The sequence below is a fragment of the Nicrophorus vespilloides genome, unplaced genomic scaffold, assembly GCF_001412225.1.
Source record: "Nicrophorus vespilloides isolate i.1.1-1 unplaced genomic scaffold, Nicve_v1.0, whole genome shotgun sequence".
Taxonomy (NCBI): domain Eukaryota; kingdom Metazoa; phylum Arthropoda; class Insecta; order Coleoptera; family Silphidae; genus Nicrophorus; species Nicrophorus vespilloides.
This window is the reverse complement of record NW_017099425.1, coordinates 91,552-109,368: the sequence shown is the minus strand read 5'-3', so window position 1 is coordinate 109,368 and position 17,817 is coordinate 91,552. Positions and strand designations below refer to the sequence as shown.

The following is a 17,817-nucleotide window of genomic DNA, read 5'->3' as shown; positions in this document are numbered from 1 at the left end:
TCATTTTCCATGCCGAAAGCAAAAAAATAGTCGCTTTTTTATACAGGATGAAAGTAAGAATCATTCAATACTTGCATTAAGAAAGAAAAATGCAATGTAAATAAGATGTATTTTGGGAAGCCACGTATATTTTTTTAGTGCTTCCATCTTTCGTAATATTAATTAATGTATTTGTGATAATTTGAACTGAAATTTTAATTAATATCACGAATTGCAAACAAAAATCTATATAGATTTAAAGCAATATTAAATATTTTGGCATATTTTTTTACAAACAAAAATGTTTAAAAACATATATTGATTTTTCTTTCATTTCGAATTTAACAATGTTTAATTAGTATTAGATTTATAGCTAAATCCATTAATTAACAAAATATTATTAAATTTATTTATTTTTTCTAAAATGTAAATGCTTTAATAAAGATTAAACAATGTTGTTTATTTTAATTACTTTAAATTTGTTCACAATAATTTAATATTGTTTAATTATATGTTTTAATGCAATATATAAAAATTGAAAAAAATGTTTGTAAACTAAGTTACATTAAAAATTTAAAGAAATTGATTTACGAATATAAAAGTTTCTTGGAGAGAGTAAAATTTTTCTCGTGTAGTGCTGCCCTCTCACGTCTTATTGATAATGTTCCTACCTTTTGAAGAATTACTAGAAGAATTCAACGCACATCATCCTCACTTGGAACAAACAGAAACGGACAAGAACTAGCCTTCATCATAGATCAATTCGACCTAGTCATAATGAATGATATGCGTCCCGACTACCATAAACATGTTATTGTAGAAATTTATAATAATTAAAGACACTATCGGGATTTCAATATTGTCGGGATTTTGATAGTCGGGATTTTAATTGTCGGGATTATGGTAGTTGGGATTTTGACATAGTCTGGATTTCGATATAATCGGGATTTCGAACGTCGGGATTTCGATAGACGAGATTTCGGTTGTCGGGCTTGCGATTGCCACCGAACTCACATATAATCCAGTGTTCTTGATTTGGTGATTGCCTCAAAAACCGCATCAGCCAACACCTCTTCCTATACAATCGAGGACACCCTTGAAAGTATCTTTAGGATTTAAGTAAATGATTTTCTCCGTAATCTATCAAATTTGAATCATCGTTAGTACTAGGAATCGAAATTTATAATTTTCAATTTATTTAAATTTAACAATGTGCCAACGTGTTTAATATTTGAATTATATAACAATGAAGAATTTTCTGAAAAAATGATGCATTGTGAGAAGTATTTTTTGTTTGGATTGTGCTGCCATCTAACACATTATTTCTACAATCCGAATCTTATTAACTTATATCATATATTTTTGTAGTTGCAATAAGTTTCATTAATGAATATTAATATAAAATTATTTAGAAAGTAAACAAAACAATAGAATATATTCATAACTATTGCATTCATAACATTTGGTCAAGATTTCATTTACTCCTAAAGTAAAGTTATACTTCGACGTAAATGGTATAATTTGTCATATGCATGCACGATTGAAACGTGAACAGTTAGCGTTTTTTTTCTCTTCATTTGTGGGGTGGCGAAGCGAAGGGCGTCTATTGATTCAACAAATAGAAATGGGAATGATTGGGACTGAGGTGGTGATTGAGCGCGTTTGAGGCAATTAGCTTTGAATAATGTATTTGAGGAAAGTTAAAGTTGTGTAAATGTTTGCATTGGTTAATGAGCGAAGCCAGCAACAGCTCACCTCTGCACGGACACACATGATCACAAGAGAAAGAGAAGAAGTTTCGAGCATTTGTTTGTTTGTTTGATGGTGTAATTAAGTGTCGTGCGTTATGATGCACGAGAAGGATGTGAAGATTTTGGATGTTCGCTGATGCAACAGAGATAGATGATTAGGTGTATGTAGTTAGTGGCCGAGAGATATGCGATCAGCGCTAAATATAATTAACACGTCGCCAGTAATATTCTCACCTAATTACTAATTATAATGTAACATAATGTGTACATGTGGGCCGACATAATGGGATCTAGGGATGGCGCCTTTCTATAATATTACGTGCATACACACACACACATTCACACGTAAACATGTGTGTATGTGTGTGTGAATTTGTATACGTATACGAATACAGTGGCTGAATACGCACAAATGGTGGTTTTGTAAATGACAGGGGCGGTCGGGCGGTGGCCGCGGGGGGCGCAATTAGAAACCACGGGTGTTCGCCTATTTTTCTGAGAGGCCCACGCCCAGACATTCGAAACTAGGTGTTTGCGACAATATAAACCGCCGTCGCCGCCCCCGATCCTTGTGCAGTTTTTAATCGCAATTAGGCCTAGTTCTTTGCAAACTAAACGTTCTTGTAGGCGTAGATTTCATCCCCCTTATGCGTTAGTACACGCACCATTCACGCTCTATTTCAACAGATGAGAACTGCGTTGAAAGAAGCGCTTAAGTGCATGTTTCACACGACGCTGAAGACCCCAATTTACACCTATTTCATGTACCAGCATCCTGAAAATAACAAGCTTCATTTCATCCAATTACTGTATTCAAGTGTACTGAAGTCAAGAAAACTTATGTAATAACAAAAATAAATAATTATAAATACAAACTTTACAATAATTAATATATATTTTGTCATTATTACAAATTATATAATACAATTCAACACAAAAGTCAAGAAAACCTATATAATAATAACATATACTAACTACAAATAATTATATAAAAAAAAACCTTAAATAAAAATACATAGTTTTTTTTAACAATACAAAAATAAATAGTTTATTACTACAAATTATTCCATTTAAAATATTCGTCAGTAATTTGAGAGTATATTTCAGGAAAAATATATTTATTTTTCATATTTTTTGTAATATTAAATATGAATAGTTTAGAAATATTATAATCAAACGATAAATAAGTTTATGAAAAATTTGAAATCGAAGAAAAATTGTATCAAATGTATTGAATTTGGAGATTTTAGTGATACAGTAAAACCTCGTTTAACACTTATATAAACTGAATTTAACAATTAGTAAATAGTTAAATTTAGAAATTATTTTTTTAGACTTCGTTAATCAAGGGAACTTTAAATTAACATTGACAGTTTATAAAATGGATTAGGGAAATCAAATTGATAGTAGCAGAATTTTCTTTTCATTAAGTTCATTACTGTACTAAATTTTAAGTTATACAATCCGAAATTATCATAATTATTATAAAGTTAAATCTTGAAATTATAAAATCAGTTAGAAATTAGAAATTCATTGACAAAAATTTGTATTTAAACTATTTGTTAGAATAAATATACATTCTTTGTATACTTTAATTTGCTAAGTTATTCATATAAAGAGGCAATATTATTGGTTAATAAAATATATTATGATTCTGTAAGGTAAGGGTGAACTGGGGTAAATTGTGGAGCTCTAAATTTGAACGTGTTTGTGCTGACATGAAAAATATTGGAGAAAAACAAATGTAAACTTAGCTCAAAGATCACTTGTGTTTCGAAAGACCTGAAGAAGGAAGATATAATAATTTTTAACACCTGGAATAGTATTGAAAGTGATAGCGTTTGCTGTTCTTTCCCTTTTCGGTTCTACATAGTCATGTGAACAATGTTTTTCAAGCATTAAAAAAAGAATATAAGAATTCATCTCATCATCATTCATGAAAAATATTAGAATTTGTTGCCCTACTGGGGTAATTCTAGTGTAAATAAATATATATATTTTTACCCCAGAATAAGTAAAAAAAAGTGTTGATGAATGATTAATAACAAAATGTGCTAGACGTGTCCAAAGTAAAAATCAATCAAAATATTTCAAGTATCAAAATAGAATATTTAAATTTCTGCATAACTGAAAAAATTATGAATTAATATTGTTTATAAACATTTTATTTCAAATTTGTATTAATAATTATATAATAATTTTTTTCTTATTTTTCTAATTATGATATTTTGTTAAGTTTCTATTATGTTTGTTGCAATAAATATTAGTATAGGGTAGATAGACAATATATATTTTTTGTTAAAAAACTATGCCTAAAACTACTATTTTTTTCTATGAATAATTTTCCATAATTGATCTGAATAAACATATTTTTTGTTTTATAATTATTATTTGAATATTTCAATTGTATTTTTTAAATAAATTTGAAGTTATTATCTACAATAATATTATTAAAATTTACTTTTTCTATTAAGTAAGTAAAGAGTATTTCTATGTAATGTCAAGCATAGAAATGGTTTATTTTGGAAGTCGTATAGACAAAATTATTGTTGCATTGTAAACTAACATAGGGCTCGATAATTTCCGAGGACAAAACAAGAAAAAAAAAGAGTATCCTCCCTATCATTGTCCGTGCAGAGGAAATTCCGTTATTGTCTGCAAAGATAATAAAAACCGTGCCGAAGAAATTTGTTTGGATGCGCTTTCTCCGTGCTTTCTATGTAACCGTTTGTCGTGGGTGTACAGCTCATTTTGGGCTTTTATTGACTTTTACCGTCTGCTTCAAGTCTTTCAAGGCTTCCGACCAGAACACAGGACAACACAAGACGAGTAATAATCTTTGCAATACGCGACACAAATATTGCCGCAACCGCCCACCCAATAAATATTCATAAAAAGGGGGGGACTTCCTCGAACGGTTTTCATGCAGTCTTAACTGACCAGGTAATGACGTTTCGGTCTGTTGTAAATCCTGAAAATACAATGTCCTTTCAACCCCATCCACGACTTCATCCCCTGTAGTCCGTTTGTCGGTCAAAATTGACAATTGGCAACGCGGGACGTCAAGTGGATGCTGTTTTCCTTACTACAGAAAAGGATTACACGACTTAGCTTTAACCACGATTTAAGCCTGTTTTTAAAGGAAATAAAACAATTACGAACAAAGAAATTTCACACTCTAAGGATTACATTTTACTTAGATTTTCAACTTTAAGAAAATTTACATTTTTCATTGAAGTTTTACGATTATAATACTAAGAAATACTCTGAGTTGACAACAAATTAAAATTCTCTATAAACACTACTAATGCTATCTTCTCATTACTACTCACTTAATTTAATATATTGATTAATCTCTTATAATTACTGGAATCTCAGATGTCGAGTAAACTGGAACTCCTTAAAACCAGACATCATTAATTTCTCTCATCAATAGAAAATCCAGGTCAAATTCTACATACCTCATTATTTTATTTTCAATAAATTAATCACCTTTAAAAAAATATATATAATTGAAATTTGCTCTCAATATCTTCATTTAATAAACAACTTAAATTTATTAAAATTTCTTTAAAAAATATATAAATATTCTTATTAACTAACAATTTAAATAACACTTATTTATAATTTTAGTGTTAAAATTTTACAATTACATTTATTTCACAAAATAAAGAAATTATTGAGTATTTCTAAAACGCACAAATAAATTAAACACAAGTACTATCTATAGGTCAAAATGCCGCAATTTATAAAATATTACAAAAATACAACAAATTATTAATTTTTACAACAAACACAGATTATGTAATGAATTTAACATTCTTTAAAACTTTTTTATGGCTCTTTTGCATTTGTTACAAAACGTTGCTGTTTCAATTAATTTTTATAATTTTTTCCAAATATTTCGAACAAAAACAGTTTTTCTTATCCTTTAACAATTTTAACTCAAACTCGTAACTTTTTTTTCAAAGTCTTTTATTTTAACAAAATTGCAGTTATATTTCACTTTATAACTTCTATGGATAATAAAAAATATGGTAATACAACAAACATGTTGAAAAATAAGTTAAAAGATATTTTACATTTCTTTTCAATTACCTTTAATAAAAATATATAATTTTCTATTATCAAACATCTTTATTAGTCGCCGTGCGAAAAAAAGGGATTATACCAAATAGAAATGTTTTGTTATTAAGAAATTTTGTTTTGTTGTACTTTAGATAATAGAAAGTTGTTTGTACAAATAGACGTGGAAAATTTAGATAAAATAAAATAAACAGACACTTTTCATCTAGGCGATAATTGTAATGGGATTTTTATCTTAATCCTTAAAATTACACAATTTAAAGATATCCGCATTTAACGGATGGAAGAAACTTGTTAGACAATTAGTTTACTTTGAAGAAAATCTAACTGATTGTAATAATAATAAAGATAAAGATGTATTTACTAATTCTATATATTTTAACAAATAAATTTTTATTATTATATAATAAGTAAATATTGTAACAATTTTATAAAGAAAACAAATAATCACAGATTTAGATTAAATTTCTGAAATTAAAGAAAATTGGAAAAGAAAACACACGTGATTAATTTAGTTTAGTAAACGAAATTAAAATGCAGCATTTCCTTATATATTGCGGCTTCAATCAGTGCGGATTCACGGTTTCAAGTTTTGAAAACAAACTAAAATTTAATTGAAAAAAAAGTCGAAAAGATGAGTAAAGAAAATTATTTTGTTTTAAAGTCTTTGATTAGTGCGGGTTCAAACATTGGTAGTCCGCACTATGCGAGGTATTGCTGTAATTGATAAATACATTTTGATTATTATAAAATTAGTAAATATTGTAACGATTTTATAGAGAAAACAAATAATCACAGATTTAAAATTAAAAATTAGGAAAATTAGAAAAGAAGTCGTTAAAGATTAATTTAGTTTACTAAAGAAAATGAAATGCAGCATTTCTTCAAATAGTACGGCTTCAATCTGTGCGGATTCACGATTTTGAAAACAAACTAAAATTTAATTGAAAAAAAAGTCAAAAACATGAGTACAAAAAATTATGTTGTTATTACAGTCCTTGATTAGTGCGGATTCAAACAGTGCTAATATTTGGTAGACCGCACTATGCGAGGTATTGTTATAATTGATAAATACATTTTTATTATTATAAAATTAGTAAATATTTTAATAATTTTATAGAGAAAACAAATAATAACCGATTTTAATTTATAAAATTAAAAACTAGGAAAATTGGAAAAGAAGTCATTCATGATTAATTTAGTTTACTAAAGAAAATGATATGCAGTTTTTCCTCATAAAGTGTGGCTTCGATCAGTGCGGATTAACGGTTTCAATTTTTAAAAACAAATTAAAATTTAATTGAAAAAAAAAGTAAAAAATATGAGTACAGAAAATTATGTCTTTGATTAGTGCTGTAATTGATAAATTTATTAATGAAAATGAATACATGTTATGATTATTTATTTAATTAATGATAACAAATTAGAAAGAAGGAAAATACTGAAAAATATATCAATTTTATCATTTTAAGAAAGAAAGAAAAAAATTAGAAAGTTTTGTTTAAAATTATTTAATTAAATAAGAATAACACAAATATTACTGTAACAATTACGTAATTGCAGATTTCAAAGTGTGATATTAAAAATTCACATAAATCTTCATCCTATTAACATAAACATGAATTAAAATAACATAAAAATAAATAAGTTACAAATATTATTGTTCGTTGAATGAATTGTGTATTTATTTAGCTGGACGATGATCACGTTTCTTTCTTTCTTCATTGAGTTTTACCTCTTGTAATCGTTACACCCTTCAGTAAAGGAAAAAAAAGGGGTTAAAGAATGACCTACAGTTTGTATCCCTCCACAATCTGGAACCCGTTGCTACAAAAACAAACGGTCCAAAACGTAAAAACAAAGCTGCGCAACTCATATTGATGAAAAAAAGAAACTTGAGCTTGGGGAAATAGTGAAAAATTCACAAATCGAATTTTTTTCTCTTTATTTCTGGATAATCATCATGAATAAATCAAATGTTTGAAATATTTGTTTCGAAAATCAGAAAGAATTGAAAATAGAAACAAAACAAAAAAATGCGTACATATTGTTTCTCTATGTGAGTGTGTGTGTGTGTGTGTGAATTTGGACGGGGTTTGTCGGGCGTATTGTAACCCCTCATTGTGGCAGTGACATTGTTAACTGTAACGGTCACAATAAGCTTTTGTTTCGCCACAGTTCGGGTTTATTGTAAACAGGGTTGTCCGAGACAAAAGGGCACTAGTGTTGCGCGGGGTGTAGGGGTGCAGGAAACCACCCTCCCTCCTGGACGCTGTATAATATTTCGGACACTACGAATCCTAGAGCAAATTCTAATTGATGCAGGGAATGACCGCAACGAACGCCCCACAAATTTACTCTGATGACCCTCTTCCAAAGGGACTTCATTAAACGCATCTTAATCCAACAGTTTTTAAAGATATTTTTTCTGATTCAAATTTTCAAAACATTAACATTTTATATTAAATTTTTTAGAAGATCAAGCATTTACTAAATTTAAAAAATGTTAATAAGTAATATTCTTAGGATTTCTCTACATTATAATAAATTTCTGATAACTTCAGAAACGAAGTACCCGATTTTCATATGAACTCAAATAAATTGAAACTTGTTGTTAATGTTTCACGCTGAAATCTTAGAATGAAAACAGCAATTTTATATCGTATTTTTCGGACAATCACAAAATTAAGAGAATAAATATGAAATCAATCACAATAAGTTATTTTTTTTACATTAAAAAGTATATTTTATGTCTTGAATATTAAAGTTTTATCTATGTCTTCTATTAAATATTAATATTCTGTGGTGTATTTTTGAATGATCAATGTATATAAAAAAATATTTTTTGACCAAACATTATATTAATTTTAGGTCAATTTCTCTAAGTTGGCTTGAAGTTGGCATTCCTCTATTTTTATATTAAACAATAACACTTTAGATCGGATATTCCAAATTTAAGACACAATTTTAAAAAGAAAGAAAAACGTCTACAAAATAATTTAAAACTCATCTCTAAGGTGAAAGATGCTCAAAAATTGAGGTTTTCTTTATATTTTCTCTATTAAATAGTATAATTTTGTATCGCATTTTCCAGAAGATCACAATTTTAAGAGACAATTTTTAGAAAACAAAATGTATTCTTCTATGAAAGACTTTAAAAGAAAACATGATGCACCCTATTTCATTGCTTAAAAATTGAGGTTTTCTTTACTTTTTCTATTAAATAATAGATTTTGTATTAAGAGAAAAAAAAATGTATTATTGAATTAAAGACTTTAAAACCATTTTATGGTTAGAAAATTGACGTTTCTCTCTCTACTTTTTCTCTATCATTTTACAGATGATCAAATATTATAAAAAATTAAAAGAATATTTTTAAAAAAATGTATTATTATATTGCTTTAGAATCAATTCTAAATATTTTTTTCAAAGTTAAAAAATGCGTATTATTATTAAAAAAAAGGCATACTATTTCCATTTTCTTTCACATAATTGGAGAAATTGCAAAATCATTAATTTATTTATGCAATATTTTCAAAATCAGAAATAATATTGCAATTATTGAATTATGTATATTTTTGTTACTTTGTAAAATTTATGAAATTTTACTTTCAAATTGATGGGTTTTGTAAATCTAATGTTGATATATAAACTGTTTTTAATTTAAAAAAGTTAATATTGAAATGAATTGATGTAAAATTGAATACAATGGCACTTTTTTACTGTGGATTGTTTTTCAAAAAAAAAAAATTAATTTTAATGCACAATGAGGAGTTTGAAATTAAAGTGAGCTATCACAAAAAAAAGGGGGGGAAACAAACCGACGCTCGTTGTGTTCTTTTATATTATTTTTCTCGTTTGAATTACGTAATGGAATTGAATATTGTGCGACGATAAACGGCGTTATTTATGTTGGCTTAATACTAATTGAAGGAGTGAAGAAGTAGAGAGAGTAAACTTGTAATCCCGGTGCGGTTGAACGGCCTCCGCTTATTTTTCTGGAATAATGGGGTGGCTTTCGAGGATGCATAATAAATATAAAGTACGAACGAAATGGCATTCTTATGTAAACATAAGGATATTATATACATTATGAGTACTTTTAATGGTAACAATGAAGCAACAACTTCGAAACAGGTATAATATGGTGGTTCTCTTGGTAAGGACATTATGCATAACGCTGGGACAGAGCGAATGCACGGATAATATGAAAAATACAGGAAAGAAAGAAGAAGTAATACGTATAGGAGAAATATAATAAAAGAATGGAACGAGTGAACAGGATAACGCAAGTGAAGAAGAATAAGGACGAAAAGAAGGAAAATAAAGGAATATCATGTACAAAGCGTCGGAGAGATGTGTAAAGGGTGTTGCTGTGGTGGGGGAGACCAATGGTGCGGACGAAGGGCGTGTCCTTAGGGATCCCCACTGCCGAACGTATTTAAAAGGCTCCACCTACTAGGGAATTAGTATCGTCTGCTCTTGAGGCTTATAGTCAGTCATCAGTCGGCAGTTTAGTTGTGAAGGTGACCTAGAGCTAAAGCAACAAAAAAGAGTAATATATATCTAGAATCATTCGAAAAGAATACAGTGAATTGCAAGTATACGTCTACTCGTATAACACTTGAATTGAATTTTTTTTGTTATATATATATATAAAAGTGGTGAAAGGAAAATACATTAGACAGAAACATGGCTAATATGTACAATTTCCCCGGTAGTATGTTGGAAGATTATCATCCGGCGCCGAGTGTGGTGGTGGCCCCGGTTGTTCCCAGTGAAGGACACATCAAGAGGCCAATGAACGCTTTCATGGTCTGGTCCAGGATACAGCGCAGGAAGATCGCATTGGACAATCCGAAGATGCACAACTCAGAGATTTCGAAACGTTTGGGTGCCGAGTGGAAGCTGCTCACGGAGCAACAGAAGAGACCGTTCATCGATGAGGCTAAAAGGTTGAGAGCAGTGCACATGAAGGAGCATCCCGATTACAAGTACAGACCGAGGAGGAAACCTAAAGGTCCGGTGCCGCCTACGATCAAACCGAACGTCGCGTTCCACAATATGAACATGAACATGAATATGAACATGAACATGGGAATGAACCCGATGCCACCGTACTTCCCATCATTCGAAGTACCGCACGGTTATCCGTACTTCAATCCGGCTTTCGATATCTCCCGCATCGCTCCTCCGTCGGAGAAGAGCCCGACCGGCGGACAGAGTGCCGTCGTCACATCGCTGCACTCCAACTTCTTGAACACGATCTACCACAACCAGCAGAAGCAATTCCCGTCTCCACCTCTGAACATGTACCCGGCGATATCACCGCAGCAGATGATGTATTCCGCCAGCTCCAGCCCCGGTTCAAGTCCTAGCTCATCGGGTGATTTAGAGATTAGGAGACCTGTGCCCGTTATGTATTGATCGCGTTCATAAGTGTTCGTATTACCATGTCTCAAATGTACAATTTTTTTTCTCTGTGATTCTCACGCATTCGGTTTCGTTTGTTCGTTTTACTTTATATAATTAGTTTTATTTTATTTTTTTTCATTATTATTTTTTTTTTGGACTGAGACTTTTGTAATATATATAAATATATACATAAAGCAAATATTATATGTACATACCTTAAGTATATGAGTATATAAATGATTATATTAGAATTTTAGTTATCTGTTGTATTGTAATATATAAATTTAATTGTTAATATCTGACTAAAGAAATGAATTTCTGTATATATAACATAATAAAAAAAAAACAACAATACACCCAAAAATTTACTTCTCTTATTTTACACAACCCAAAACAATATAATTGAAAAGTTATACAACATTTTCAAATACCCTCACATTTCCAGGTTCCAACATATAAATCAGAAAATATTAAATCGATTAATAATAGATTTCATTAATAGGAATTATCAACATATTTTAATTTTATTTGACGTTATTCTTAATACAATTTTCAACATTACTATTTCAATTTTATCTGTACAAAATTCTTTTTGCATACAAAATATTTATTTTAAAACTAAACTTTTCTTGCTATAGTTTCAACACTTTTTTGTATGAAATCCAAAATAAAATTTCCAAATCGTAAAGCTTATCAAAATATCCATTTTTGTTTTTCTTTACTAAATAAAATTTACAAATCATGATTTTAAAATGTAAATATTTTTATTTATTTGAGTGTATTTTTCTCATTGTTATTGAAAACAAAGTGATTTCAATTTCAGGTAATTGAAGTAAACAAACTTGATTACCTTTGTTGTTCATCTATATTTATTTTTTTTAATTAATGATAAAGAAAACACAAATATACAAAAAAAAAAAAACAAATCAGAGAAAGCAGAAAAGAAATCAAAACATTGATAAAATAATACAATTCTTTTGGCCATCAAAAAAAACTTTTGTTATTCTGGTTTCAATATTCAATATTTGAAACCAAAATAAATTATGATTTCAGGTAAATTCACTAAAAACTGAAAATATGATGTAAACTGTTTTTTTTTTGTAATTCTAATAAAGCGTATTGTATATTTTATCGTTATTTCAGGTGAAAAGAACAAATTGCGAAAAACAGCTTACATAATTTTTTTTTTCTTATACTTTATAGGTAAAATTATATGTTTTTGGTAATAATAAAAACGGTTTTGAAAATTATTCTATGTTTGCGCAAATATTACTAAAATAATACTGACATTTGTAATACAATAATTAAAGTTTGTTATAACAAACTGTATATTGAGTTTAATAAATGTTCTACGAAGTTTGTGCAAATTTTGTTTAATAAATATTCTATTCATATTAAATATTGATATTTATAGTATAATTGATGATTGTACTAAGATTGTGTTACGTAATTCTCTATTTGCGCAAATTTTGATAAAAAATAATTTATTTCAATAACAAATTCATATTTCTAAGAAAATATTTTAGATTTTGAGTATATACAATGATTAGTAATTCAGTTTGCCCAAATTTTGTTTAAAAACTATTTTATTCGTATAAAATATTGATATTTACAGTATGATAATTAATGTTGGTAAGTATATTGTTTTGATTGTGTTAATAAAAATTATACGTACTTGTCTATTTGCGCAAATTTTGATAAAACAAATCTCAGTAAATTAACGTATGTAAGAATATATATTAGAAAAAATTTGCGCAAATATATTTCAATTGTGTAAAACAATCATTTCAGGTAAATCAAAACGTTCAAATTTCTAAACAAAAAGCTACGAATGTTTTTGAATGCTATATAAATTCAGTAATTCTTATTAATCTTTATTAAAGACAATTAATTAAAAAATATGTTTATTATATTAATTATAAAGATATGCAAATTAATTTATCTTATTGTTTTAATTCATTAATAAAGTTTTGATGAATTCTCAGGTATTATTATAAATAAAAATATTTACTAATAGTCTAAATGGAAATAAATTACTATTTTATTAGTGTTATTTCTAGCAACGAAAAAAACTTAAGGGTTAAAAATCGTTATTCAATTATGTTAGTTCGTTTTCGTAATCGATTTTCCGGACTAATTTCCCTATTGCGCAAAGTGGACTGCCTGCCTGCCTGAAATGCAGCACAATCAAATATTATTCCTTGTTTTCAAAACCAACCCCCAGAAAGCAATCCGTCAAATGGAAAGTGTGTGTGAGCTGCGTATCAAAAAGGGGTTTTTCGGGCGACAATGGATCCGTCTGTCTTTCTGCTCTTTCTCGGCGGCAACCTCCATCCAGTTCTGCTTCTGTTTCTCTTCGGCTTCCGGGGGTCGCCTTAAATTGCATTGAGGCAGTGCCCTTTGTTTTCTACTCTCCTTCGTCGAGTCGGCTGAGAAGGCCCTTCTCCCTTCTCTTTTTACTCCTTTTTTTTAATTGAAATCAAAAGCGGCTGCCACTCTTTAAGAGAGAGAGAGAGAGAGAGAGAGAGAGAGAAAGAAAGGGAACGAACAACCCTTTTTGGGGCCCCTTTGTTTTTGCTTCTCCCCTTTTATACTGCCGCTAATTGAAAAATTAATTTTGATTTTCTTTACTTACATTTATTATTTCATTATTCATTTACTACAAATACTATATCAATAATTACTAAAGATTTCAACTATTCTCTATATATAATTAATATAATTATTTATATATAATTACAGACAGATTTTTCATAAAATATTACGTTTTTTTCATAATTTAATTTTGCTAGAACTTCAAGTGATTTGTAAATAGTTTTTGCCACGTCATCTAATTAAAATGTACACTTCAGTCTAACCCTCTAATAATATATAAAGAATGAATATTACCTTTTTTCCAAGAAAATATTTTCTAATCTAATTCTTAAATGATTATATAATAATAAAACAAAACATTATTAATTTTCAATTTGTTACTTTTTTTTTTGTCTAGAATTATTGGAATGATGAGCATCGGCATCAACTGTTGCATGAAACGAATCCATATGGATGGGGATGTGTTCGTGTATTTATGAGAGCGAATGCAAATGCATTTTCATACGAGTGTTTTTGTTGGATGCTTGTTAGTAGCGCAACATTAATTAGTTCGCAATAATCGGCTTCATTTGCACTAATAATGTGCAATTATCGCGAACAGAAATGTTCTTTTATTCGCGTTTTGTAGCGCACTTCACATCGTTTTCGAATATGTTTTCACCGTTTCCAGTCCAGCCTTTCCTCCACCAACATTTCCAATCACAATTTTGCGCAAATTCATTTCAAGCTTTTTTTCATAATCCATGTTTTCTCTCATACAGTTTATGAAATATAATTTAATATTTATTTTATTCGAATAAAACAAAACTTATAAGAAGAAACGTTTAAAGAATCACTTTGAAAAAGTAGTCTTTACATTTTTTGCTATATCTCCAACAATATGAGCGATAATTTCATTGTTGAGTAACTAAATTAAAGCTAATTATTCATTCTTTAAAAAGAGTGTACTGATATAGTTATATCGTTTGATATTTAGCCATAATTTACAATCAAATTTAAAGAATTTTTTATTCAGTGTTTTTACATTTTTGCTCATAGCACAAATATTGTGAGCGACAAATTCACTGTTGATTAACCAAAATAAAGCTAAATATTAACTCTTCTTAAAACATATATACAAGTATTTTAATATAGTTTGTCATTTAGCTGTAATTCGCTGTCAAACTAAAAGTCACGATTTTTTAAACTTTGAAAATCAATTTTTTTCTTATTTCTAGACAAATTAATTGCTGGGCAATCAAATAAAAGCTAAATATTCACTCTTTAAAACAAATATTATGGCAGAGTTGTATCGTTTAGATGTAATTCACTGTTAAATTTGAAGAATCGTTTTTTTAAATATTCGAAAAAGCAGTGTTACAATTTTGCTTATTTCTCGAAAAATATGTGCGACAAATTCATTGTTAAATAACCAAATTAAAGCTAAATATTCATGCATTAAGTCATCGTGTGTCATTTAGCCGTAAATCACTGTTAAATTTGAAGAAATGTTTTTTTTAAGCTTTGAAAAACCAGTGTCTTTACAATTTTGTCTATATCTCGAAAAGTGTTTGTCATTTAGAAGTAATTCACTGTCAAACGTATACAAAAACAGATATTTATAAAACTACAATTGAAGTTTGTTTCAAATAAATCATGTATTGCGTTTATAATAAATATTTTGTGATAATTGTTGAAAATGACCACACCGAGAATTCGAACATAATAACACATGAAACCGACAAATGTTTTAAGCAAACAAACCGACAGTGTGTGTGTGTGAAAAAAAATTAAGTCGTTTAACGTATGAATATGTCCAATATAAATACGTACACGTTTCCATAATTACATAATGGCTATTGTGGTGTCATCTGAATGCGTTGCACAGAGGACGTGTTAAAATCCTACATTTTGTGGCACCAAAATAGAGCAGGCATTCAAAGATCTTTCCGTTTTCGTGTTAATGGCGTTGGCTTTCACAAAAAAAAGGTACGTATATATATGAAAATTAACGAAAAAAAGAAAAAATATGGTGTGAAACGCGACTTTGTTCATTATTGAAAATATAATAATGCTAATGTCTATATGGGGATAGTAGTTTCCTGGCTATTTGCATTTGCACGAGCCTCAGAATATAATGCCATTTAGCGGTCGCCTATTTTTCTCTTCTCTACCCATTTAATCATTACAATAACAACAGATATTCCATTTACAAGATTTCTATTACATTATCAGGACTACACACGGCTTCTATTTGCTATCAACTATGAAAAACAAACAGCGATATTATGTGGAAATCACAATATCTATTCACAAAAGCACAAGCAAATAAATTACTGTAAAGAAACAAACTTATCATCAAAAAAATATCTACAGTTATTATACATTACAGATCTACTCAGCTTTGAAAATCTCAATCTCAATATCTCACATAGTCCGGACTGTTTGAAACCAGATTAATCGATAACTTAAATTTACTAATAATTTTGTCAATAATCTTTTAGTTTGTTGTTAGATTTTCACATTGTTTTACGAAGATAATTTAAATAATCACAAAATAATAGTCATTATATGAAATATACATTTTTTTCTATCATATTTACAGAACAATGCATTTTTTTTTATTACATAATGAATTTTGATTTTGAAAAGTTAGGAGACGTTCGTTCTATAGTGTCAAGTGACTAATTCAAATAGATCAAATTGATATGTAAAAAGTAAACATTTTTTTTTAGAAATTATTTTGATTTTGTCAATGATTCCTTTTGGTGTTAAATTTTCACATCGGATTATAGCGAATCCGTATTAATCAAAGCCGCACTATGCGAGTTATTGTTATTATTAAACGTTAATTCAAATAGCCACAAAATAATGGTCATCATATTAAATATACATTTTTTTTTTCTACATATTTGTGGAAGTAACAATACGTTTTTTATGTTGTTAAATAATGAATTTTGATTTTGAAAAGCTAGGAGACGTTAGTTCCATTGTGCCAAGTGACTAAGTCAAATAGATCAATTGGATATGTAAAAAATCGATAGGTTTTGCATATTGGAACAATGGATTTAAATTTGCAAAAGATGCAAAATAGGCTCACGTGTCAATTGAAGTCGCTTTGTTCAAAGCTATACAATTCGCATAGAAACACGACACGCGTTATCCTTCTTACATCATAACCACGAGAATCGTTCTTAAGATGTTAATGGACCACCAACAGACTTGTCACGATACGGATGGTATTTTGATAATTGCGTTACGTAATTTCATTTCATTTCAATCTAGATATTTTAATTATGCAATTACCATGAAATCGTTAATCCTAATCTTTCTCAATTCAATAAATAAATAGTTATTTTCATCTTAATAACTTTTTTTTTTGAATTATCATTAATAATTATCAATATTATTCTAAGAATAAAATAAACATTTTTATTTTCTCATTGATTTTATTGAATTTAAATTGTTTTTTTTACCAAAGTTGTTAATTTATGTTATGAAAATATTAATTTCTTAATGAAAATATCAATTTTTTATTTGATTTATTGTGATTTTTAATGAATAAAAACAATAATTTACAAATATTATTAAAAATAATGAACAGCTGACTGTAGTTTAGTATAAATACATTTTAGGGTATCTTCAAACAACATTGACAAAGACCATTAATGCAAAACCGAAGAACACAAATAATACAATAGCTTAAATTATTCGTGAATGAACAAATAATAATATAAAGAAAGAATGAATGAAATGAAAGAAAATCTCAAGTGGATTTGTAATTATTTCAGTGACTGTTTTTCTTTCTGGTACGGAATCAACAAAGCGGAATAACAACAACCACGGCAAGAAAGAGACCCTCGTGTGTTGTGAGTAATTAAACTACCCTCCATTCAAACAGCAATTGCTGAACTCTACGTGCATAGGTACATTTTCATGCGATTGCCGTTGAGTTATGTATCACGAGGAGGACCACTCGAGTCACCAAATACTCAGGCAGGGGTTGAGACTT

General features: G+C 28.6%; 1 protein-coding gene across 1 annotated transcript; it reads left to right on the top strand.

Moving 5' to 3' along the window:
* The first annotated feature begins 10,303 nt into the window (after positions 1–10,303).
* On the top strand, positions 10,304–11,388 carry LOC108564510 (SOX domain-containing protein dichaete-like). The gene has a single exon (XM_017923578.1). The coding sequence runs from the start codon at positions 10,509–10,511 to the stop codon at positions 11,241–11,243; it is 735 nt and encodes a 244-aa protein (XP_017779067.1). The 5' UTR covers positions 10,304–10,508; the 3' UTR covers positions 11,244–11,388.
* The last annotated feature ends 6,429 nt before the right edge of the window (positions 11,389–17,817 follow it).